Source organism: Ursus maritimus, unplaced genomic scaffold, assembly GCF_017311325.1.
Source record: "Ursus maritimus isolate PB19 unplaced genomic scaffold, ASM1731132v1 scaffold_2, whole genome shotgun sequence".
Lineage (NCBI taxonomy): Eukaryota > Metazoa > Chordata > Mammalia > Carnivora > Ursidae > Ursus > Ursus maritimus.
In genome coordinates, this window is record NW_024424452.1 from 98642786 (window position 1) to 98670073 (window position 27288).

The 27288-nt window shown below is 36.2% G+C and overlaps 1 protein-coding gene across 8 annotated transcripts in view; it reads left to right on the top strand.

Moving 5' to 3' along the window:
• The window catches only part of PTPRC (protein tyrosine phosphatase receptor type C), a 138263-nt gene that overhangs the window by 46957 nt on the left and 64018 nt on the right, over window positions 1-27288 (top strand). For all 8 annotated transcript variants that reach the window (XM_040636416.1, XM_040636417.1, XM_040636415.1 and 5 more), the window contains one exon: window positions 26601-26624. In XM_040636416.1, coding sequence (XP_040492350.1) covers window positions 26601-26624 — 24 coding nt within the window. The remainder of the gene's footprint in view (window positions 1-26600; window positions 26625-27288) is intronic.

Below are 27288 nucleotides of genomic sequence, written 5' to 3' on the forward strand. Positions count from 1 at the left end.
AAAGACAAATGATTAAGGTTAAGATGAGAATGGGTGAGATGGCATTAGGTAGATTCTGCAGCAGGAAAAGTGATTTTATTTAAGGATTTTATTTATTTATTTGACAGAGAGAGCGAGAGAGCACAAGCAAGGGGAGCAGAAGGGAGAGGGAGAAGCAGGGCCCCACCAAGCAGTGAGCGGGGCTCAATCCCAGGATCCTGGGATCATGGTCTGAGCCGAAGGCAGATGCTTAACCATCTGAGACACCCAGGTGCCCCAGGAAAGGTGATTTTAAAAGGGAAGAGAGAACGATAGCAGCAACTAAAATGTACTCCAGGAAAAATCAAAGACTTTTCCAGATTAGGTGGGAAGGGTTCATGTTTAAGAGCAGAACAAAAGGAGCAGAGAAAACTAAGACTGTATACTTTCTAGAGGAGAAGATAAACATGGAGTCACAGAGATATCAGGACCCAAAGAGCACAGATAAATGTTCTAGCCTTTCAGGATTGAGGAATCCATTTCCCCCAAAGGAAGAATTGGAGCCCTATGGTGAACAGATATATATTGAAGGGAGGTTAAGAGAATTTAACAAAAGCCTGCCATCCATGCATAATGCAAGCAGCGACAAGACTACTGGAGGGCTATGGTGGTACATTTAGCTAGAAGGTATTTTCCTATGTTCATTGGATGACATGTGACATATAGACTGCAACATGTGGAATTGATATGTGGTCATTGTTGGTGACCTACAAAGAAATGCTTTTGTATGATTCAGCCTAATGGGAATAGTTTCAAAGGAGTGACTTCTGTGCAAATAGCATGGTTGAAATAGTACCCACAACTATCACACCAGGCAAAAATTACAAAGAAATAGCTCAGTGTTTGCATAGTAACCACAAAAAATGAACACACTTATTTTCAGAATTCAAATCATGGTAGATTTTAGAGTATGTCTGGAAATGACTAATTCTTAGTGTTGTTTCCTCTGGCGCCAAATTCCTATGCAAGGTTCTTTATCTCTGACTGGTCATGCTCACATTGGTTGTCTGCCAGCTTTTCTGGTGCTCACACCCACCCACCTGCACCCAACATCCTCCTTTTATGCTTTCTGCCTTCCTTGCTTGCACTGTGTAGACCTCCCTACTACCTTATCTGCTATGTACTCATAAAACTAGATTTTTTAAAAAACCTCGAGTATCTTCGTTCTTTACCTTCATAAGTCTTTCCTATTACATCCTGCCAATTGTTAATAAATTGCTCTTTTTAGCAGATGAAGATTATGTTTGCTTATGGGGAGGCATGTGTTTATGGAGCAAATGATAACACATTTGTTTTTGACCATAACTAGAAGCTATTATATGCTTAGAAAAAAATAACTTCTTTGATTCTCTAAGAAGTAATTTGATGACTTAGACACTTTACCTTATAGACTTCATTTATATAGGGAGTGGGAGATAATGGAGTGGTTTGATCAAGATTTTTTCAAATCATCAATTGACTAACTTCTTTTGAAAGAAATTATATAATGAGATTTGAAAGTTAAATATTTAAAAAATATTTTCCTTCATTTGTAAAATTTCACATTTTTAAAGTTTAAATTTTAACTGTTGTTAAATATCCCACTGCTGAATCCTGTGGAAACCAAGGATATGGCGAATCCTTGACTTGCCCATTTTGTTAGAAGCAGAGATAGCTTCTCACCCAGAACTCCTGCCCATCACTCCAGAACCCCCTTTTCCCCCAAGCAAATGAAAAAACTATTTCTTGGACAATGACATACAATTGGGGAATTTTTAAAAAATTAAATTGTAGTTTAACTGAGCTGAAAAGTCCAACGAATAGCAAGTCATTTTTTCCAAACTATACCTTCTTCTCCACCTTTCTTCACATTCTTATCATCCTGAAAATTACATTTCTAAAGAAAATAAATCTCAATCAGATATTTCTTTAGCCTCACTCAGAAGACCTTAGTAAAGTTAATATATGTTCCCCTTTTATTTTTCTGTTATGAGCATCTTAATTCAGAACTGTTAGAGCAAATGCTATTTTTTCATGCTGAAGGAACGCAAGTATTATTATTAGCTTCTGCTTTGAATTTACTTTTGTACTTATCTCAGGAGTTTTGACAGTGATACAGACATTTTATAAATTAGGTCACAAGTGAAATACACTCCTGGCATAGCACAGCTAGGGTCCACATGAGAGACTCAGCCTTAAATGCTAAATATGAATGTTTCTTCTATTGTTGATTTTCTTTAGTGTTTTAAAAGAAAGACACTGGAGGACAAAATCTCCATGACAACATTTTTATAATCATTTATTATTGTTATCTGACCCTATTAGGTATAAAAATTCCTAAATATGAAACTTGATCAGTTTGGGGTTTAAAGATTGGCAATAAAAAGAAACACTACTGAAGGGATATATAGAAAACAGGATACAAGATAATTTTGGACACATCCAATACTTAAAATTAAAACAAAGGCTCAAAAAAACAAAAGCAAAAAACAAACTTTAAATTCCCTAATGGATTTATTGTATACTAAAAACGTTAGGGGATTTCTTTAAAGTTTTAATAAGTGTTTGAATTTTACATTACATTTGTTTTTTGTTTTTTTATTTTTTTAAAATTATGTTATGTTAGTCACCATACAGGACATCATTAGTTTTTGATGTAGTGTTCCATGATTCATTATTTGCGTATAACACCCAGTGCTCATTGCAACACGTGCCCTCCTTAATACCCATCACCGGGCTAGCCCATCCCCCCACTCTCCTCCCGTCTGAAACCCTCAGTTTGTTTCCCAGAGCCCATAGTCTCTCGTGGTCCATCTCCCCCTTCATTTTTCCCTTCCTTCTCCCAATGTCCTCCATGCTATTCCTTATGTTACACATGTAGGTGAAACCATATGATAATTCCCTAATGGATTTATTGTATACTAAAAACATTAGGGGATTTCTTTAAAGTTTTATTAAGCATTTTAATTTTACATTACGTTTGTTAAATCTAAAGCTTTTACTCCCATAGGCTCCAAAACCATTTATAAATATAATCATCAAAACACAATTTTGAGAGAATGACAATAAGTCCAATTAACAAATAAATAAGTACCTTCTCTTCACTCTAAGTGTCTATCTAATAACTCTTCTCTAGCTCTTTCTTCTCCTTCACAGACTTTTTAACTTTTTTTAAGCAGGCTTCACACCTAACCGTGGGGCTTGAATCATGGCCCTGAGATCCCATGCTCTACCAACTGAGCCAGCCAGGCTCCCCTCCTTCACAGACTTTAAAAAAAATTTTTTCCCCAGCCGCACAGTCTACACTCTCTCACTTCCCATTCATTTACCCGCCTACTGCTTTCTGGTTTTTTCTCCCAGCACGCCACTGAAACTACATGCATGCCTACACTAGTGTCACCGTCCCTGCCTCCAGGTTCTAAAAAATTAAATCCAACGGCCCAAGCTTGTGCATTTACTTTACTTCACCTCTCAGACACGTTGGACACAACTGACAATTTCCTTCTTTTTGAAGCTCTCTCCTCGCTTGGTTTCCCCCAAAACTTAACACCTCCTTTTCTGAGTTTTCTTACTTATCTCAGTCCTCTGGCTCCTTTTTCTGGGATAGCTCCTTAAATGTTGGTGTTGGTATCTTTCTGGTTGATATCACTCACTCCCGTTGCTTCATTTGTCTTCTAGTAAGTGGTGACTTGACATCGACATCTCTAGGCTTTGCTGTCTCTTCTGTACTAAAAGCTCATTTGTCAGGCTGGTGCTAGGCACCTTCAGCTGGTATCCCATTGGCATCTTGAACACAACATTACCAAGACCGAACTCAAAATCTTCTTTCATTAACCTGCTTTGCTCTCATTTTCCCTATTCCAGTGAATTCTATTAGCTTCTGAAAACTTTGCCCAAGCCTGAAACTTGGAACCTGTTCTGAATTCCTTCGTATCTCTTGAAACACTCTCTTCTGTCTACTTCCATTGCCACAACATTGATCCAGACCATTTTCCTTCTTACAGTAGCCTCTGAGATTGTTATCCCCCACACCTCTGTGTATTCTAGCTAATGGAAACTTCATTTTGTAAAAAAATAATTTTATTTTGTATTTATTTAATTATTTTGCTCTTTATGCCTTCCTCTGTGACTTGAAGTTCAATCTGAGCTTGCTGTTTCCATGTGACCTAAACTTAGGTCTTGATTGGTCAACATGAATCATGGCGACTACATTCTCTTCGACAGTGATGCAATTTAGAGTGGTAAAACATAAAGGGGGTTGGAGGAAACTGTCCTTAATCTTAAAAGGAAACAAAAGGAAGCCAAGGCCCCTTTCCTGTTTCTGGCTGTTATTTTATGAAAATGTGACATCTTGTCGTTTTGACACCTTCAGGGCAGTTAGGCCTGTACCCTGTGAATGTCACAGAAAAAACGTGGAGGAAACCTGGACTCTAGTACCATTATTGAACCACGCAACTAATCCTTTTTGGAGAAATAATAAACTCCTTAGTGCGTATCCTGTTTGAAGTCTCTCTCTCTCTCTCTCTCTCTTTTTTTTCCCTGTTAGTTGTGGCTGGAAGTATGTTAACAGCATTTTAAAAACATTTTATAGCCTTCTACCCATATCCTCCTCTTGCATGCCTAACCTCGACTCTGCAAACCAGGAGCGGGATTGCTCCCTGCTTAGAGTTCTGCAGTAATTCCTGTTGCCTGGGGATAATGTTCAACTTCTTAGTATATAATAGGATGCCTTCACCAGCAGGATCACGTTTCCCTTCAAGAAATATTTCTAGCCCCTTTTGCACCTTACGTCTTGTTTTCCAGCCATGCAGAGTGTTTACTTTCTGAAATGTACTAGGTTCTCAGCTCTGGACCATACTGCTCTCCTTCTCTGAAGTACCATGTCCCTTCCTGCCTAATTCCTTTTCAACTTAGACATTCCTTTGTTTACAGGGAGACTTCCGTTGTCATCCCAAGAATGGATTAGGCACTCTTTCTCTCTCTGCTTCCATAGCTCACTGTGCTTATCTCCACCATAGCACATAGCACATTGCAAATGTGGGTATAGCCAAGTGCTTGAAAGAATTGACTTTGAGCCTGTCTCTGCCACTTACAAGCTGAATGATCTTGGACAAGTTATTTGATGTGCCTTATTGGCTTTCCTCGTCTCTTAAATCAGGATAGTAATTATACATACTTCATATGATTACAATTATTGAGGAAGCTTATATATATGGTACATATTTACGGATATTATAGGTAACCTGGTATAGTGTTTGATACATGATAAGTACCATATACACATTAGTTGTAATTAGAACTGCGCCTATATAATTTGCTGTTTCTATTAGGCTGTAAGTTGGTTGAGGTCAGATTGTGTGTCCATAGCACCAAACATGTTGTCTTATACATAATAGCAATTTGAAAATATTTACTGAGTGAATCAAGTGTTTGTTTTAAATAAATGAAAAGACCTTGTTTTTGATTGTTTCCATTACAGAGACAAAAACCCCCTTCCATTCACATTCGTTATTCACAAAAATGAAAGAGTTCATTTTTATCACTCCTCCAGTGATATTAAGGAAAACAATCTTTAGGGAAAATAAACAAAATATAATGAAAGACTACAGAATAATATACTCTCAGAGTAAAAAAAAAAAATCCCCAGGAAGACAGTAGAATAAACCTTTTGAGATATAGATATATATATATAATGTATATGTATATGTATATATATATATATATACATGTATTTTTTTTTTTACTTGCTGGTACTTTTTAAATAGCAAACTCAAATTTAAGAATTTTGAAATCATGAGATGTCCACAATATACTTCTTTCAAACATCGTCTTAATTCAATGATGTCTATGCTATGGGTAAAGCATGTATGCATATGGAGGCCAAACCCCTAAAACCAAGCTTCTTCAGTTGATCAGTAAACTTCTGTGTATTCATTTGGTGTGCCGCAAAGTAGCAATCAATTTTTTTTTTTTGGAAAAAAAAATTGCGTTTAAATACTTCCAACTTTATCTAGATTTATCTTCTTAAACCAAAGACCTTTCTTTCCCTGCAATCGCTTATTCCTTATGTGCTGTAGAAATGACACTGCCTCTTTGGCCTAATGACCATGTCCCTTTTGATGAGACTGGACTAGCATCTCATGTTCATTGCCATTTCGATTTTAGATAATGAAATACTATAGACATCCATAAAAAGTTGTGAGTGAATATTCAATAAAGACGTTTAAGAATGAACTCACAATTAAGGAGTAGGGATTTTTTTTCATTTTTTTATATTGAATCAGAATTAACACACAATGTTCTATGAGTTTCAGGTGTACAGTATACCAATTCAACACTTCTATTCATCACTCAAGGCTCACCCTTGCAGGTGTGGTCACCATCTGTCACCAAGCAACATTACTGCAATATTATTGACTATATTCCTTTTGCTGTACTGTTTATCTCAGTGATTTATTCATTTTATAACTGAAAGTTTGTACCACTTAATGCCCTTTAGCTTTTTCTCCCATTCCCTTGCCCACCTGCCCCCTGTGGGGATTTTATAAAAGTTTCATGTATTAGGTAGGGGGTTAGGTAAGCTTTATTATATCTCTCAGTTGTAACATTTTGATTCCTTAAACATGGCATGACATGTAACATTGTCTTTTTAGGACTGTTACTTACAACATCTACATTATGACTGTATGATAACTGGGGCCAGGATTGCAAACCTCTATCTGATGTGCAAGGAAAATGCCCAGTGTCAAAAATATCTACTTTAAAAATGAAAGGAAAGTTGTTTCATATTTCTCTGAACTATAGAAATATATTTTTTAAAATAACCTTTAGGGGTGCCTGGGTGGCTCAGTCAGTTAAGCGTCTGCCTTGGGCTCAGATCATGATCCCAGGGTCCTGGGATCAAAATCCACATCTGGCTCCCTGCTGCAAGGGGCCCTGATTCTCCCTTTCCTTCTGACTGCTGCTTCCTCTGCTTGTGCTCTGTGTGTGTGTGTGCGCGCGTGTGTGTGTGTGTGTGTGTGTGTCAAATAAATAAAACAAAATCTTAAAAAAAACTTTAATTTTAGAATAATTTCAGATTTACAGAAAAGATGCACAGAAAGTTCCCATTTACTTTTTTTAAATGATTTTATTTATTTATTTGAGAGAGAGAGAGTGAGTGAAAGAGAGAGAAGGAGCAGGGGGAGGGGCAGTGGGAGAGGGGGAAGGAGACTCCCCGCTGAGCAGGGAGCGCAACGTGAGGCTCCATCCCAGGACCCCAGGATCATGAACTGAGCTGAAGGCAGACACTTAACGGACTGAGCCACCCAGGCGCCCCTTGCATTTACTTTTTTACTTCCATTTACTTTACATCTTTCTCTAATGTTAACATTTTACAAAACATTTGTCAAAACTAAGAAACAATCATCAGATTTCACCCACTTCTCCATCGATGTCACTTGTATGCTCTTGTGTCTAATCCAGAACACCACTTTGGATTTTTTCCTCCTGTCTCTTTGGTCTCCTTGGATCTGTGACAGTTTTTCAGTCTTTCATTGTTTTTCATGATTTCGAAAACTTTGAAGAGTTACTGGTTAGGTATTTTGTAGAAAATCTTTGAATGTGGATTTGTCTGATATACAAATTGAATTGTGATGCTCTTTCTTGAATAGAGACGCTAATCATAAATAATTTTCAAGAGAATTTTATTAAAACTAACATATTTTAGGACTGAGTACTTGACCATATTATCACTAACATTTGATTTTCACAATGACACTGCAGCTCAGGGATCTGTGACTTCTGATCCCAGGTCTTCCTCTTTAGCTGTTCTTTCTCATCAACATTACATTCACTTCCCCTCTGTGAAATTCATGCAGTTGAGCATACATCACAGATTCCCTTCCACAAATACTAGTGAATTCGGATTTCCTTACAGAAACTTCCAACCGAAATTTGCTACAGCTTTTCTGCAGCTGGTCATTTCCTATTTCAACTTTGCATCCCTGGTAATGAAAATAGTTGTCTATTACTTGGAATGCCTTCTACAGATCTGATGTTTTACATATCTCTAATCTTTACCACACCACTGCAAGATAGGTGTTATCTACCCAGTTTTCAGATAAGAAGCAAAACTTACTCTTGGGACCTTATTTCAGCAGTAGAAAAGCCAGAGCCTTTATCATATTACCATGAACCAGGGGATCATACACTCTGTCTATGTGACCCTCTAGTCCGTGGTAATTGTAGCAAACTGTCTAGCCTCTCCCAGGACATATATTAAGGAAATAGTGATTTTGAAGAGCTATTGGGTTGAGAAATATATGGGAGAACAATAAGGGAGGGAAATTATCAATATTAGTCAAAGAATATGCAGAGAGTGGCATGATTCTACATGAAGGGAGACTTATTTAAACATGTCAGTGTAATATTAGCACATAGCGAGGGCTCAGTATTAACTACTGTCATTATTATTACAGCCACTATTTCAACTACCAAGGAGAAGCTCCAAGTGATTTTAAGTATTTTCTCATTTTTCTAATTTTACCATTTTCTATGCTCCATCTTAAAAGTATGTTGCTCTGTGTTCTAAGATGCTCAATGGGGCAACTGTTCTGATTGATTAAAAATGTGTCTGCATAATATTTAAGGATCCACAAATTAAGGATACTGTGTAACATAATCCTTACCCTCTAAAAAATATCTACATTTCTTTTTTTATTTTCTTTCAATCTTAGTATCAAAACCAATTAGCAGAAAATAGATTAAATATGGTTTTAAATAAATTTCTCTCAGACACATACAATCAGTATTAATTTTCTAATTACAATATAATAGGTTCATTTTAACAGTTTAAACGCAGAACTATGTGAGATAGATGGATAATAATGTTAATAGTTAATCATGTTTAATAGTTAATGTTAATATAACGATGTATGTGCTTCTGGACTTCCTTCCCCGTGCATGCATCAAAGTGTCTGTTTTTAACTTGCCAAAATATTTAATGATACTGTATATAGTAAAACTTCTCTACTAGAATTCACACTCCACTTTACGAGACTGATCATTGCCAAGGTTATGGGTTAGTTTGCATAACCTTTCAAAAGTTATTAACATCATAGAGCATGTGAATTTCACCTATTTCTGATCTGAAGGCCTGATTTCAAGGGTTTAAAGTAAAGAATGACTCTAACAAATTCTGCAGTCATCCTTGGAAAACTGAATATTTCTCAGTTCTATTCATTTTGTGACTATAGTAACTGTAGTTTTTTGTAACAGATTTTATTTACCTACTTATGTATTTGAGAGAGAGAGGGTACGTGCAAGTGAGAGTACAGGCAGGGGGAGGAGCAAAGGAGGAGGAAGAGGGAGGGGAAAGAATCTCAAGCAGACTCCCCAGTGAGCATGGAGCCCAACTCAGGGCTTGACCTCGTGACCCTGGGATCATGACCTGGGCCAAAACCAAGTCAGACATAACTGACTGAGCCACCCAGGCGTCCCATAATTGTAGTTATTGACATAGAATTAATTTTTGTGAGAAACAAACTTCTAAACTTTAAAGAAAATGTAATTTTGTTGAAGTAGGTGACAGACTATGAAAAAAGTATTTATTATTAAAAAAATCCTGAAGTTTTCTCAATAAATATGCCTCAGATTTAACTTTATTTTATTATCAATATTTTGCTTTTATTCTTCTAAAAAGTATATGCCATTGATAATATCCCATTAAAAATAAGAACCTACTTAATTTTAGCCCCACGTCCTCCTTCATTAGGATCAAGTGTAATAGATTATCATAAAGAGACAAAATAATGCAAAAAAAAGCAAAAAAACCCTAAATCTAAGAACTTCTTATAAGATTTCCCGTAAGAATTATTTCAGTCTAAATTTACTCTTTGTTTTATGAAATGAAATGACATACTATGTCAAGAACCAGATTTCCCTTGTCATAGATCAGGCATAAAAATATTTTTCTATCTCTGTAAATTAGATATAAGTTATGAAAATATGCTTATGAATTAATAATTCAAAATTTGGGGTCCTTTTCTCTTAGGCTGTTTTATTACTATGAAAGGGGGGCAGGCATCTCTCTCCTTCATGTCTAGCTTCATCTGACCAGTGGCTACGTTCCTGCGTCCGAAATGAATGGGGTAATTTTTGTTGTAACTACTGATTTCATTTGAAAGGTTAACTAGAGAATCTTAGAAGCATTATTCTAGAACTGTGCCAAGCACCAGCTTCCTATTCCTGCCTCAAAAATCAAGGCCTAGTCCTCTAGTTGAGGCTGTGAATATGCTATATAAGATTAAAATTTCACCTTAGGGATAAAAATAAGTAAAAGAAATGGTTGCAATGAGAAATAGACCAGTCATGGGTCATTTTATTCAGGTCATTTCATGTCCACAGAGATCCCCAAATGTGGCTGAAGGACTTGTAATTGTTGTGGTTGCTTTTAAATAACTTAATTCAGTCAAACCAGATAGGGTACTGATGTGCTGTATGAGGTCCAGGTTAGCACTGGACGCTGTGAGGACCCAAGCCTAAAGGAGCCATGTCCTGAGGTTTTAAAATGGCGACTATTTGAGCATAGGCATAACATAAGCCTAAGGTGTTCTTTTGACTTTTGGGAGTGTGTCAGCCAATCAATAAGGAGGAAACGTAAACTAAATATGAAGCTGAAAGGGGGCCACATCCTTTTCCATCCAGCTGTGAAAAATTTTTTGTGTACGGTTGTCAAACTTAAGAAACAGATGGTAGATCTCTATCAGTCAGTGAAAGGGTTCTGAGGTAGTTTGGGGGATGGTTGCCAGGAAGCTGGCCCTTGAGATTGCAAGGCACAGGCATTGTCTGAGTACCTTTGTGAGGGGAACCCTGGATTCAGAACCTGTGGGATGAAGCCATTTCCACTGCTTGTGTGAAGATAGAGTCATAGATGATAGGTCACTGGCAAATCACGTGCTTTGAGGGTTGGGATCTTTACTGTGACTCATAAGACTTGAATTTGATAAAATTTCTTTGAAGCCCTCCAAAGCATGAGGGAGAGTGCAAAAGGAATGTGATAAAATACAGCATCGGGTGTGATAATCACAGTCAAGCTAAGGGGACATACTAAATACTATAATCTGATAATGTAACTCTCTTTTATACCTCGCTGAGCAAAAATTGCATTATCATAGAAAATTATGCCCAAATCTAAAATTCAAGAGTAGCCACATAGAGATTCTTACCCAACTCATAATTTAAAAGAAAATGAGATTTTGTGTGCCAGTTATTTAATAGATAGCTCAGCCCTGATAGGCTCTTAAAATAGCTTTAACTATTATGGGATTTCTGAATCTCATTAGAAAATTATCCACTGATGGACAACAAGTGGAAAGGGCAGAGGGATGGTCTGGTACTAATTGCAATGAACATTTATTTAACACCACCTGTATGCCTGCTATCCATTTCGTAAAGCCCTCTGCAAATATTACTCTATCTAATCCTCATATCAACCTATACATCCACTAGGTATGATGATCCTATCTCTACATACAAAGAGAATGAAGCTCACAAGCATTGTTTAACCCACGCAAGGCCCTAACCAGCTGGGCTAGGGTTTAAACCCACGTCAGTTTGAGTACAATGCAAAGCCCAGCTCTTTCTGGGTACAGTTTTGCATTTTGTTCTTCCTTGCATGACATAAATATAGATATATATGAAAATTTGAGAACATAGGAAAATGCCAAGAGGAAATGCAATATCATCTTATGAAAGGAGAAATTACACATGCCACATCTTACATTGAGTTTCAAAATTATATTGCTCAAAGTGTTATTAACATGGGACCATAGGCCTGAACAATATTAAGATTAAAACCAAGAATATTTATTAGGGTATAAGGGATGCTGATTTCACCAGTGCCCTTAAGAAACACAAATAGTGTTAATAAGTCAAATGGCTAACGGTGGTAATCATGATGATGAATAACAGTGACTAGTACCAGTTATTGAGTTCCAAGTGAGGAGGTGCTGAGTGCTTACTTACTTACTAGGTATTTCACAAACATTGTCCTGTCTTATTATACAACCATAACAACCTTATGAGTAGATGTGATAAACTGATGAAGAACAGATGCTCAGAGACAGTATGTCATTTTTCCCAAGGCCACATAGCTAGAGAGTTGCCATGGAGAGATCCAAACTCTTGTGTGCTGTTCCCAAAGTCTATGATCTTAGCTGGAACACTCCGTGAAAAAAGATAGCTAACCATATAAGTTAATGTGCAACATGCATCCTTACGAGTGGTGCACGTGATTACCGCTCTAAACATTAGGAGAGGTCTGGTGGCCTGGAAAATTGTCCTGAAGTTGGAATTTGAACCTCATCCTGAAAATGGGTATGATTTAGGGTCATTAAAAGAAGGCAAGATATTCCAGGTGAGGGTCATGTTAAACTGAAAGGGAGAGAAAAGACATGTGCTGAAACCTTGTTGGGTTAAATAAATTGCCTTTGAACTGAATTTGAAATGAAAACAGTGATTTCATTTAAGCATTTTGATAATGTCATTGGAGAAGCAGGCTGGAGATAGAGTGTGAAGGGCTTTCCATAATAATAGTAAAGATTTTGGAATTTCCTACTAAAATATTTTAACAGGACACATATCAGTACATTTAAAAAGCAGACATGTAGCAACCTCTAGCATGCACGGAGAAGGGAGGGAGCAAGTTGCAGTTTAGAAACTGAGTCTACAGGTCCGTGAAATTGGGGCACCTGGCTGGCTCAGTCAGTGAAGCATGCGACTCTTGATCTCTGGTCGTGAGTTCGAGCCCCAGTTGGGCATAGAGCTCAATAAAAAAAAAAAAAAAAAGTCAGTGACATAGAACAGGATCAGTACTTGGACTAGAGAAAAAACAGTGGAGGGGCGCCTGGGTGGCTCAGTCGTTAAGTGTCTGCCTTCGGCTCAGGTCATGATCCCAGCATTCTGGGATCGAGCCCCGCATCAGGCTCCCTGCTCAGTGGGAAGCCTGCTACTCTCTCTCCCACTCCCCCTGCTTGTGCTCCCTCTCTCACTGCCTCTCTCTCTGTCAAATAAATAAATAAAATCTTTAAAAAACAACAACAACAACAACAAAAAAAACAGTGGAAAGGGAAAGGAAGCACAGACCCTGGGTGTTAGATATTCAAGGATTAGGTACTGAAGTTCAAAACAATGATATGAAATGAACGCTCTGAATCCTCTCCTTCCACTCAGGGCGCCATGTGGTTCGTAGGAAACGCAGGAGTTTTGGCATCCCGTGGACCTGGGATGGAGTTTTGGCATTGTTACTCTCTTTTGGAACAATTAATTTAAACAGCCAATGTCTTCATTTCCTCATTTGTAAAACAAGAGTAATAATCCTTAGCTCATAAAGATATTATAAGAATAGGAAGTATTCAAAAATTGCTTCTTTTTTACTCAAGATAGAGGACACATTTTCTGACATCAAAAGGCCATGAAAAACTGATCCAATATAAATTTTTCCAAAGAAGCTAAATAAAAAATTGCTCCTGACCTTTTCCAGGATATATAATTAATGGATGTTAATACAGTATTTAAATATTTTCTCTATCACGAAACAATTGTTTTTAGTCAAAATATGAGACAATTGGTAGGAGTACTCAGCTTGGCAAACTGTCACCAGCCAGGGCTGAAGCATGCCAGGTACTGGAACAAGGCAGCAAAATGCTCCCATACATTTCTCTGTTTTCTGGCGTTACCTTTCCTGAGACTTCAAGTGCGGTATTAAGGAAGTCACTCAACTCATTTACATTTGCCTGCAAAGGGCGTGACGCAGAATGTCCTTGTGGTGGAAGAGTGCTCCTATGTGATGATGAAGGATGCTGCGTGTATAGGAAATATCCTTGCCTTGTCTCTGTTTGGTCATTTCCTAATCTTGAAGTAAGAGGAAAGTGAAATCTATTTACAAATAAGCACATTTGTCTTATTTTTGTTTGTTTGCCATCTATTTTCTTCAACTTTCATTATGTAACTAATTAATCAAATTTAATTGCTAGCCAAAGAGACGGTGACTTTTTATGTTATGAAAGATAAGATTGGATCTGACTTTTCTTTCTTATTAAAATATCATTTGCAAATGTTTTCGAAAGAAAGTGCTTTCTCAGTGAAACAAATCACCACCATAATAATCAACCTTATCTTTGAAATACCTTTTCAGCAAAACAAAAACAAATCAACCTGAAATTCAGTTTTCTTTCTTTCTTTCTTTCTTTCTTTCTTTCTTTCTTTCTTTCTTTCTCTTTCCTTTCTTTTTCTTTCTTCTTTCTTTCCTGAAATCTTTGTCTTCTTTCATTCTTTCTCCCTTCCTCCTTTTCTTTTTCTTTCTTTCTTTCTTTCTTTCTTTCTTTCTTTCTTTCTTTCTCTTTCTTTCTTTCTTTCTTTCTTTCTTTCTTTCTTTCTTTCTTTCTTTCTTTCTTCTAGCTGATTCTGCCGGTGCTATGGCAACCCGTTTCACCATTTGGACTGCTTGTGTGCTTAACCACAGGAGCTGCACCTCTTCCTTTCCTATAAAGACTTAGAATCAGAAAAACAGAAGTACACCGACGAGAAGAAACCACAAGAGCAGTCAAGACACTGCTGTTAGCTTTTAGCTGTGCAAACAGCACACTTGCGAGAACAACATATTGAAAACCTTTTCTATTTGAAAGTGTAGCTTTTCCCGTTAAGCCCGGGATTCCTTTAATGATTCTGAAAGTAAATCAAAGGTTTCTGTTCAGAGTTTTCATTAAGGGAAAATGAGAAGTTAGTGGTGCATTTATCAGCCTTTGCTTTTATTACCCTTCCCTTCAGGAGAGAAGGCTTTTGTGCAGCCTCAGCGAACGTGTGATTCTGTCTGTGAGATAAGAGCCAAGTTTGGGAGGCGGACTCCCTCAAACCTACATTTATTTTCTGTTTATTTCTTATTATCTTGCATTTAATTCACACACACACACACACACACACACACACACACACACACACACACGACTATCCTTCAAAGTTCAGTCCCTGTTCATTTAAAAAGCTTTGTGGCTGATGCTGTAAGTCATTGACTCTAGAACTAGAGTAAATGTGCAGCCCCCCACCCCCCATCGCTGGCTTCCTGCCCCACACGGTGCCTCACCACCCATTCGCTCCTGCACCCATTTCTTCTACAAGATATACGTTTGTTTCTTTCTTTTTTTAAAGAGCATTTTTTTCAGGTTTATTTATTTATTTGAGAGAGAGAAAGAGAGTGCAGGGGGAGGGGCAGAGGGAGCCAGGGAGAGAGAATCCCAAGCGGACTCCGGGCTCCAGCACAGAGCACAGTGCAGGGGTGAAGCCCCAGGCAGGCAGCCAGGGCTGGATCCCACCACCCTGAGATCATGACCTGAGCCAAAACCAAGAGCCAGAGGCTTAACCAACTATGCCACCCAGGCACCCCGACAAGGTAAATATTTCATCAGCACAAGCTTTTTGTGTTGTGTTGTTTTGCTTTAAAGCACGGACATAGTAAGAGTAAACCATTTTCAAGCATGTTTTATTTTTCCTTCCTTGAGGATTTGGGTAAAAATACTGAAGGGTGAGTGCTTACCTTGGTTTTACTTTGCCACAGTCCTGTCCACACCCTCCCCCCACTTTTTTTCCCCCAAAGAAATGTTTTTTTCTAACTCTTTTATAGTCATTATTCAGCAATTTGCACTTCTTAAAAATAAATTTTAATGTGTGACTTAAGTCCGAATCGCATTTTAATGGTTCATCCATGATGTTTTACTCATGCTTGGGTCTTGAAAGGTCTTTCACTACTGGATTGAGTGTACATAGTTTTCCCTTAGAGCACAGTATAGTTGAATAAGCATGAGGCTTTTCGTGTCAGACGTGCATTTAAAACCAAACTCTTTAGCCTTGCACAAATTTATTTATTTTTTGAAACTTCATCCGTGAAAAGAAGATAATGCTGTCTACATCGTAGGGTTTCTGTAAGGGTTACATGAAGTAATACTTAAAATTATTTAAGTGCATCTACATAGTAGATGATTATTAAACAGTAACTAGTATGAATGCTACTAAGGACACCAACAAAATAATTTCACCACTTGTACAAACATCCTTTGGTGATTCTTTGTATTTCTTTGACTACAATTTTATTCTATGCTAGAGAAAGCCAACAGCTACAAAAACATACACTTACTAAGGGATTTATATAATTAGAAAGTTTTTTCTATCTGAGATATATTTTGTAAATTAGGTACTTATCCCTGGATTTAGATAATAAAAACAGACATTTTCTTAAGGAACAAAAAGATATTTAACGCGAGAATACAGGCATCCTTCATTTTATTGTGCTTTGCAGACACCAGATTTTTTTTTTTTTTTTTTTTTGCAAATGGGAGGTTTGTGACAATCTTGCTTCCAGCAAGTCTATCAGCATCATTTTTCTAACAGCATTTGCTCAATTCATACCTCTGTGTCGCATTTTGGTAATTTTTGCAACATTTCAAACTTTTTCATTACTACTCTATTTGTTGGGGTAATCTTTGATCAGTGCCTATGATTCGCTGAAAGCTAAATTTTTTTAGGAATAAAGTATTTTTAAATTAAAGTATGTACATTTTGTAGCCATATGGTATTGCACACTTTAATAGACTACAGTATAGTGTAAACATAAGCACTGGGAAACCAGAAAATTCATTTGACTCTCTTATTGCACTATTTGCTTTATTGTGGTGGTCTGGAACTGAACCTGCAATATCTCTGAGCTGTGCTCTGTAAATCTATTCTGGGAAATGTTTTTAGGTACAGTTGACCCTTGAATGACAGGGGACGAAGGGTGCCAACTGCCCTGCACAGTCGAAAATCCAAGTATAACTTTTGGCTTTTCCCAAACTTAACTGCTAATAGCCTACTGTTGATTGGAAGACTTACTGGTAACAAAAACAGTCTGTTAGCACATATTTTATATCTTTATATGTACTACAGACGGTATTATTACAATAAAGTCAGCTAGAGAAAAGAACATGCCGTTAAGAAAATTACAAAGAAAATACATTCACAGTACTATACTATTAAAAATCTGCATGTAAGTGGACCCGTGCAGTTCAAACCTGTGTTGTTCAAGGGTTAGCTGTGCATGCATAAGGAAGTATCTTTACCGATCATTCTTAATCCTTGTCCCCCCCCCATAATCACCATTGGAACTTTAAGAAAACACTAGTGCACAAATCACACCTCAATTCTACTGAATCAGAATCTAGAGAGGTGGAGCCCAGAATTTTGAACTGAAATTTTAATCTGGTACAAATACAAATACTGATTTTGTATTAATTGGGATTATAATACTGTTTATCTTTTCTCTTTATATATATGTAAAGTTATATGTAACAAACACAAACCAGAATCATAAAGTGCGTTCCTCTGAGGTTCCACAGTGCTCTTGTTTCATGGCAGTGTCTATACTGTGTCCATGGGGAAAAAAATGGGTTGGTGGCAAATACTTCTGGAAGATTCTGGGTCAAACAAGACTACATAAATTTCTCTTTGCCTTTGATATGTTAACACATTATACATGTCTTTGACGGACATGTAGCATGAAATACTTCTGAAACAAATTTGACCGTGGGACTTTTTAAGACTTGTAAATCTAAATCAAAGACCTCAGGCTGACCATCATTACACAGGAAGAGATAATCTAGCTTTTTTTTTTTCTTTCCCCGTGACTTAGAGATAAATATTTTAAGATAAAAATTCAGGCAAAGTAACCAATCTCTCATAGATGGTCATCTTGCATTTATTAACTTTTTGTTGTGATTTGTTTAATCAACATGGCTGAAATTGATAATATGATGGTTCAAGCCAAATATGAAAGACATATAAATGCATGCCTGGTTTTAGAGGTGAACGTGTTTGCCTACTCACATGTACTCACATTTATCAAAAGTATCTGTGGTGTTTCACATAAAAATTCTTTAGGAGATAGCTAGATATGATTGCTATATTTAACGATAATGAATTCCTTGATTTTATTCTACCCTGGGCTTATGCTTTTGCCCTCTTTACCCTTAACTCAATTTTACATACCCATAATTTTGTGTTTTTATTCAAGTGTGTGTGTGTGTGTGTGTGTGTGTGTAGTTTGTATAGTACTATTAGGTTTATAGTAATTGAGATCAGTCCTTTGTCCCCATCCTGTTTCCCAACCTCAATTCCTGCTTTCCAGAAACAAACATAAACACTTTGCAATGTTTTGGCATTTTAAGTTGTGCTTTCTATTGTACTACTGTTTCTTCTTTCTTTTTTCAAACATTTTATCCAGTATCTATTGGCTTCCTTTCTTAATCTTGAAATGTTGCTTTTTATAACTCTTTGCTTTTTGTTCATGGACGCCATGTTGTCTCATTTCTGAGAATATGAATTACAGTTGGTTTCAGGGTTTCTTCTTGCTTCTTGCATTGTCTCTGTTTCTCCCAAGTCTCTCTTCTGCTTATGTTGGTCTCTGTCCTTCTTTTTGGAGGCTTTGATCTAGTGTTTCCTGAATGTCCTTTTGTATTTAAAGTATGTTGAAATTCTGTGGTAATTGCTGGAACTTGGAAATTGCATGAAATCAGAAAGGCATTGAAGCTCACCGAGTTTTAGTTTCCTTATCTATCAAATGAACTACATGTCAATAGATATTAACATCCTATGTCTCCATATGATTGGAAACCTCTGAAATTATTTTCTGATGGTAAGCAGTAGCTGTTTTATCCATGAGATTCCAGGCATAATAACAATAAAACCAATGTTTTAACATAAAGTCTGAGTAAAGAAGGGGAAAATTATGATGAGACAGACACTCCTTCAAATCTAACATTTCCTAGGTGTGTGACTATGAGCAATTTACTAAACTCCGAGTCTCAGTTTCATTCCCTATAAAATAGGAAAAATACTTCCTAACGCACTGGCTTGCTTGGATGACTAAATGCAAAAACATGCAAAGCTGTTAGCATAATGTCTGATACATAATAACAGTTCAGTAAACTGCTGCTGTCATTATTACATTTACTGATAAGGTAATGAAGGAAAGACTACTTCTTATGTTTCCCTGAAATCCAGATAAAACCTTGTTTGTCCCTTGTACAGAGTGCTTACCCCATAGATACTTACTATTTTGATGAGATTTATGGGATTTGTTGTCTGTGGACACATACCAGGTTTACAGAGTAAGTAAAAGAATCCTTCTGTTTTTATTTACGTGCTTTATTATTATCCTGCCTTACTAAACAAGGAAAACCATACATATAACTGGCCCTTATTATTTTTTTTTTGTCTTGATGTGCTTATTTCACTTTTGTATGGCCTTTATATTTATAGAGGTCAGATATGCATTCATCTCAGCCTTCAAAACATGCCGCCGTTCATTTTAGGGCAGATACTGGGAATAAGTATTTATTTCATCTATTCTGTCTCACCCTTCTGTCCTTGTACTTTCCTTAGATTTCCCCAACTAGACATGTTTAAATCCCTTTGGAAATGACATTCCATTTCTTTGGGGGGGAGGTTGAGGGTAGGGGTGATGGTGAGAACGGGTAGTATTTAAAGCCCAAGTACGTCTTTTGAAATGTCATTTTCACTCAACTGATTTCCAGTTTTTACTGAAATTTCTGATCAGGGACTTAGGGGTGTGACTTCAAGGTAACTTTGATTTGTGATCACTTAAACAGTTTGAGTCCTAAAGGAAACATATTGGGAAAGGTAAATTCAGTAACAATACATCTGTTAGAATAACACAGCTTTGAAGATCAAGTGCTCTGTTATCTACATTTTCATCTGTTTAATGTATCTAGTCAATTCCACTGGTGATTCACAACAGGATTATAATGGAAAATAGCACTTGCGCGATGATTTACAGATTTTTGGGGCTATGGTGCCACCTACTGGAATATTTCTAAATATTCCCTTGACTAAATAATGAAAATAGGCACTTACCTTAAAAAAAATAAAAAATGTAGAAAATGCTGTCCCAGAAGAGTGTGGTCAAAAGATAATAGATAGAAACACTAAGTATCTTACTATGCTCTATTTTATTACATTTGCTTCCTGTGTTTATAGAATTTAAGAGCGCTCAATGCAGTTCATACTTTTAGAAGTACTAATGTCTTCTTTTTATTGTCACACATTATACATGCCCTCACTTAATCCCCACTACTATTGCATATATTTTTCTTCACCTGTTTTCCACACCCTCCCAGCACTGTTCACATAGAATGTTTTCACATGTGGTAATGCTATTTATATTAATGCAATTTCCTAATATTAAGTATTTATTATGCACTAGTTATTAAGTACTTTCTGCAGATGTTTACTAGCTTTTTCCAAGTCTGTTTGACTCCATTAGAAGTATATGATTGCTTTTAAGTCATACATGAACCAGGGCGTGAAGAGTACAGGGCTGTCTGCCTATGCCAAGCAGCTGAGATAACTACATTAGTTCTCTTGCTTTACACTGGCCAAACAGATCACTCTGTCACTATATACTGAAGCAGAGTGCGTAGGTCATGAAACAATTAAATATTTCATGCAACCAGTCTGATCAGGTCTTCTTGTTTAACGATGAGGCTTCAGCACAGTTGCTTCTTCTTAGATTTCAGTAACGTTCTGATAATGTCTGCATATGTAAAATACAATCGACAATTGAAGTCATTGCTCATATGATTTAGGAAGAATTACAAAATGTGATGGGAGGTATTGACAAAGTACTGCAGACATTTGGTAGTACCATCTCACCTAAATATTTAAGTAACTTCCTCTATCTAACTTATCTGATATGCAGAAACATTCTCCATGGAAGTATTTGTTCCTGTACTGTTCATATTTATGTAAGTCATAAAAGTGGTTTTTTGAGGCGATATGTCCTTTAGATATTAGATTTTTAACGAGGTTATTTCATGTAAGTTGTCTTTATATGTGTTCCTGTTTTGAGATTTGTAGTCAAGTTTTTTGATATTTTAAAATTAATTGAAAAACCTTTAAATTTATGTAATCTAGTACATATGGCTTATGTCATTTCAAGTTGCATTGCTATAGTTTCTGATTATTTTCTTAAGGACATTAACTTAAATTTGGAAGTGGTTTCTATTTTTGACATTTTATTTTAGTGTGTTTCTGTAAGATTTATTGAGTGCCTAAGTAATATGCATGTGATTTATCATGTTGACTAAAAGTGTTATAGAGACTGGAAATCTGTATACAGGGATTTTGTGACTATGAGAATAAGTAAGTTTAGTCTTATATTGAGTCTAAACTGGGATGCTGAAGACTTGAATTTTCTTTCAAAGTGATAAAAGACTGTGTGTGTATGTATGTGTGTGTGTGTGTGTATAAAGAAAATGAAATAAGACATCAAATAAGCTACAGTGTTTCAAAATAACCTAAAAATCACTCAGCAGAGGAGTTTAGAATCAGATTCTGAGATAAACGGGTATAAAGGAAAACACATATTCAATCTGAGAAGGCTTTATGGGAAATAAGCATGAACGGGAGGAAAGGGAAATGTGATCCATCTTTAGATATTATGTTGTTTGCCATGGATGCTAAATTTTGTTGCACTGAAGATTGGAGGATTTGAAGAAATGTTGAATGGGGCCATGATTAGACCAGAAATACATAGATGTAGATATACAAATAGAGAGAAGCTATTTTTCTGTTTCCAATCTCTGGAAGCCTCTTCACAGATAGGCGCGAGGTCTGTGAGTTACAATACTTTTGTTTGATGTCACTGTAGTTTGAGTAACTTTCTATTCAAAATAATCTTCTGTGGTAAATTAAATTGACACACCTCTGATTTTTCTCTAGTATTTACCTATACCATACATAGAACATTTATCCAGTAAAGTATAATTTAACCTAAATGTCTATATTTAGGGCCAAGTTTGTTTTAGCATGTGTAGCACTATTAGCCATTTATTTTGTAGTCCAATGCTGATTAAGATGCTTTTTTATTTAGCTTATGAGATTTAGAAAATACCGATCTCTATATAACCTAAAACATTGGCTAAAAGAATTTCCATGCTGAAAGGTCAGATGGAGAGGAAAGGCAGTGAGGATAAATTAATGAGGAGAGCAGGAGGCCTGGGGGTTGACAGCATGGTCTGCAGAGTCAGACAGGCTCAGGTTCAAGCCTGGGCTAGCATATACTAGCCTTGTGAACTTAGCCAAGACACTTGACTTCTCTAAGCTTCTTAGGGTGTTGTGATCCTTAAGAGAGAAAATACAAACAACAGGCTTACGATAGTGCCTGACATACCATGAACACTCAATACATATTAGCAATTAATAATAATAAAATATCATTTCTGAATTATTCTTTTAAAAAGATACACCTATAGAAATTGTCTTCTCCATTTTTGTAATTTACCCTTTTCAAAACTTGGATTAAAATACTATACATCACATATTTCCTTCAAAAAGATTCATTACTTTTTTAAAAAATTATTTTACTTCTTTATGTATTCATTTATTTAGAGCATGAGTCACAGGAGAGGCAGAGGGAGAGGGAGAGAGAGAATCCCAAGCGGACTCCACACTGAGTGTGGAGCCCGACGCAGGGCTCAGTCCCAGGATCCTGAGACCATGACCTGAATCAAAATCAAAAGTCAAGACACTTAACTGATTGAGCCACCCAGGAGCCTTCTAAAAGCATTCACTGCATTTGAAACAGTTAGAATTAAATTAGTATTTTGGGGGGCATTTAACATGTATGTGGCCTGATGAATTGTCTACTGTTTAGAAATATTTCTAGCATATTTACTCTAGTATTCATAGTTCTTATGTTAAAAAGAAAGCTTCCTTATTATCCCAACATTCCTTTCTTCATTTCCATAATAAATATGTGACAAATTGTAAATTCTTTTTATAACGTGTTCTATGTCATTTGTGTTACATATTTTGGTGGCAACAAACTAATAAAAAAATAAGAACAATAAAGTACAGTGGTCCGTGGAGTTAGTGATGGATCTAGTACAGGTAACATTAAGATTCCTCTTTTCTCTGTCATCAAATCTGCTATTTGATTTCCCTTCTACTTTTATTGATCCAATAGCTTCCATCACTCTCAGGAAAACATTCAATCTCTTTATCATAGCCTATAAGTCTTGCTCCTGGCTCTTCTCCCAAAGGTGTTGTCATCAGATCTCTCTGATTTCTCCCTTGCATTTACTCATGCTCAAAACCATTCAACAAGTATTTATCAACCACTTATGATATGCAAGGCTCTTAGCTACATATCTACGGCTACTTGTCTTCCCCCTTGTCTTGTGGTGTGATTCTTGCTGTTTTCCAATGGAAGATATTTTAATTATTAGTCACAATCAGGTTCACCTATGACCTAAATGTCTTTGCAGACTCTTGGAGATTTCTATTGATATGGATATAAATATCTCACAGATGGTAATTTCTCCCAAAGCAAAGGACCACACCTTTTACATGTTAAAACCTAGCACCTAATATCATGCCAGCAAAACAATTTTTTTTTTTACTTAACTGAATCAAATTAATTTGTTCAAAGTTCCAAGGAATTAGGTGCTTATATTGAGAAGGGGCATATCAAAATAGTTTTAGATATTTAAAAACTTCTATACTTCATAGATAAAGAGAAGAGATGTATTATATGAAACGTGTTTATACACTCAAACTAACCTGAATATTTTGAGAGTGGCTATATGTTAAATGATCTACATTTATCACGAGGATTACTTTTTTTTTCACTTAAAACACAAGAGCTGTTAGTCACTCTTATAGTAATACTTTATTTTTCTTATTACTTATTTTGCAAATTGACACAATTCTAAGAACGTAATTTAGAAGGAAATAAAAACAAATGAGAAGAGAGAGGACTACTAATGTGAAAATAAATAAAATAAAAAATAAAAATATTATTTTATATGGGCTAGAAAAATAAAAACTCACTAAACGAGAGGAGGAACAAAAATCCAAATTATGTAAATGATAAACAATACTTAAGTTCGAATGATGAAGAAAAAGTAGAGAACTATAGTGAGAAAGCCAGAAAATATTGGATACAATATACATTTTAATAATATATATTTTAATAATTACACACTTACATGATATACATGTAAAATATATATATATATTACAAATATATAATATTACAAATACTTTTTATATCAAGGAATAAGCCAGGGAATGTCATTGAAGAATCCTCGGTCATACCCATCTGATGGTGCTTCTGTGGGGAGAAAATTTCTTCAGATCAGAAAATAAAATCTCCAGGCAAGAAGATGCTTCAAGTAGTAGGCAACCTGTTCTTTTACCTGGAGCTTGATTCCTTTTCACATCAGTTGACTATCATTTGGAAAAGAGTTTTATGATCTTTTTAATGGTCATTTACAAAGAGGGGGGATGAAAACATGCCTCACTCCCCTGCAGACTGAATCCAGTTCCCACCATAGCAATAAGGCCGGCCTTTCCAACATTCCCACAAGCCCTGTTGATAAATCCAATCGATCCATGTTAGTTCTCACCTGACTTGATTTCATTAATTTCCTTCTTGAAACACCCTCTATTCGTAACCCTTCTTGACTTCAGTACACCTCCTAAATAGAAAATTAGGTCACCTTTGCTGTCCCTCTCCTTTAATATTTATTCAGCTTCAGAATTCTATCCTGGACGCTCCTCTTTTTTATGTCTGGGGGATCACCTTCACCTTTGTAGCTATAATATTCATCTATATGCTGGTCCATAGCCTTAGCCCAGATGTATGTCCTGAGCTACCAACCTCCACCTCCAAATATTCCTTTTTTTTAATTTATTTTTTATTATAATAATTTTTTTAATTATATTATGTTAGTCACCATACAGTACATCCCTGGTTTCTGATGTAAAGTTCGATGATTCATTAGTTGCGTATAACACCCAGTGCTCCATGCAATACGTGCCCTCCTTACTACCCATCACCAGCCCATCCCATTCCCCCACCCCCCTCCCCTCTGAAGCCCTCAGTTTGTTTCTCAGAGCCCGTAGTCTCTCATGCTTCATTCTCCCTTCTGATCACCCCCCCTTTCTTTATCCTTTTCTTCTCCTACCAATCTTCCTAGTTCTTATGTTCCACAGATGAGAGAAACCATATGATAATTGTCTTTCTCTGCTTGACTTATTTCATTTAGCATTATCTCCTCCAGTGCCATCCATGATGCAGCAAATGTTGAGAAATCATTCTTTTTGATGGCTGAGTAATATTCCATTATATATATGGACCACATCTTCTTAATCCATTCATCTGTTGAAGGGCATATTGGCTCCTTCCACGATTTAGCTATTGTGGACAATGCTGCTATGAACATTGGGGTGCATATGGCCCTTCTCTTCACTACGTCTGTATCTTTGGGGTAAATACCCAGTAGTGCAATGGCTGGATCATAGGGTAGCTCAATTTTTAACTTTTTAAGGGACCTCCAGACTGTTTTCCAGAGTGGCTGTACCAACTTGCATTCCCACCAACAATGTAGGCGCCTCCAAATATTCCTAAACATTTTTACATAGACGTCTCAAGCATATCAAATATTCCTGTCTCTTTGGCTTTTCTTTCTCCTTCAGCTTAGCGCGAGCTTCCACAATCTCCCTCACTGCAATGCCTAGTACGTTAGTTTTCCTTTTTAGTCATTCTCGGCCTTTATTACTTGCAAAGATTTACAAAGTCTTGATGACTACTTTCAAAGTGTTTCACAGGTTTTTTTCATGTCTCTTTTTTGGGGGGAGGTACCATTTTCCTTGTGCAGGACATCATTTTTCTCATATCCTTTTCTTTTAGTCTCCTGATGTTTCTGTCCCCAGCTTTGGCTTCTGATAATCTATTTCCCATTTTACAATAAGCTCAATAAAAAATTGAAATGCTTCTCCATTAGACCTTCCCTTAAACACCTTCCTCTGATAGCTGTCTAAAGCCTGTAAGACAAATCCCAGCTTCTTATTCCTCTAGAACTAAGCTAACTGTCCATAATCCTTTAGGTCACAGCTTAAATCTATCCAAGAAACCGTCTCTATCGCCTTGTCCCCCAGCTGGCCACCAATGGCCAGCTAAATTAGGTGATCCCCTATGCACTTCTATAGCACATTCTGCCTCATTGGTCATCACACCATATGACTTTTTTCTCTTTTTTTTGGTCTGCATCGCACACTGAACTCAGCTCACTGGGGGCAGGAAATTTCTATATCTTGGTTAAATTATATCCCTAGAACGTGGCATGATGTCTAGCACATAGTAGGCCCTCAATAAGCAATCATTAACTAAATAAATGAATGCATTTGGGGGGAACTGTCCAAGGTCTTTTGCAGGCTTAAAATTAATTCTAATAGCTCTCCTTTATTCTATTTTCTTTTTCTTATTTTACCTGAGAATTAAAAAATGAATAGCCTAGTTTTGACACACTTGGGCTTTGTAAACATGACATTAAGAGAAAAAAATGTAGTTTCAGTGGGGAAAAGTGCACTGAAAATTGCCACTTTGTGAATGTTAACTAACATAGAGATGGTGTATATATAAATATATATATATATAAATCTAACTTATATTTATGTAAGTATTATGAAATTTGAAATTTTTAAGAGATGTTTGTTTTCCTTTTTTTCAGGACAATCCCCTCCTCCCCCTTCTGGTAAGAATTAATATTTGCATTTTACTTATTTTATTTTTTGTTGCTAAGTTTATATATTTAATGTTGATAGAATTTTCCCTTATTTTCTAGTAAAACCATTTTAAAAGATGAATGTTACGATTATGAATGGTTCTTGATATTTTCTTGTTCTTAATATTCCTACTTATAAGATATAAAGTTTGATAACTCCTTGAATGTGTCATTTGTATACGTATTATTGTGTATAAATTATAGGTTTTCTTAAACTTGACAATAAATTGCATGGCAGGACTCCAATCTCTTTTTAAGTTTTAACATTACATACAATTCAAGTTAGATCACAAAATTTTATGGTTCAAAAATTGGTTAAGGAATTAGCTGAGAAATTAGAATTCTAAACGCACTATATATGTTACACATATATACATATATATAAAAAAGAAAAACAGATTAGTAAGATACTTTACAACAATCATTTCCAAATTCTATTGTCACAATGTAATTAACAGTCTTAATGAGTATTCTAATCCTGAGATAAATTAAATTTAAACAATGAAAATGTTAAAAATAAATTCATACATACGACATGCAAAATAAGAGAGAAAATAAGTTATATCACTTAAATGTTATTGCTATTTAAAATGTATTACTGATTTCCTGATTCATCATATGGTTGAGTTGACAG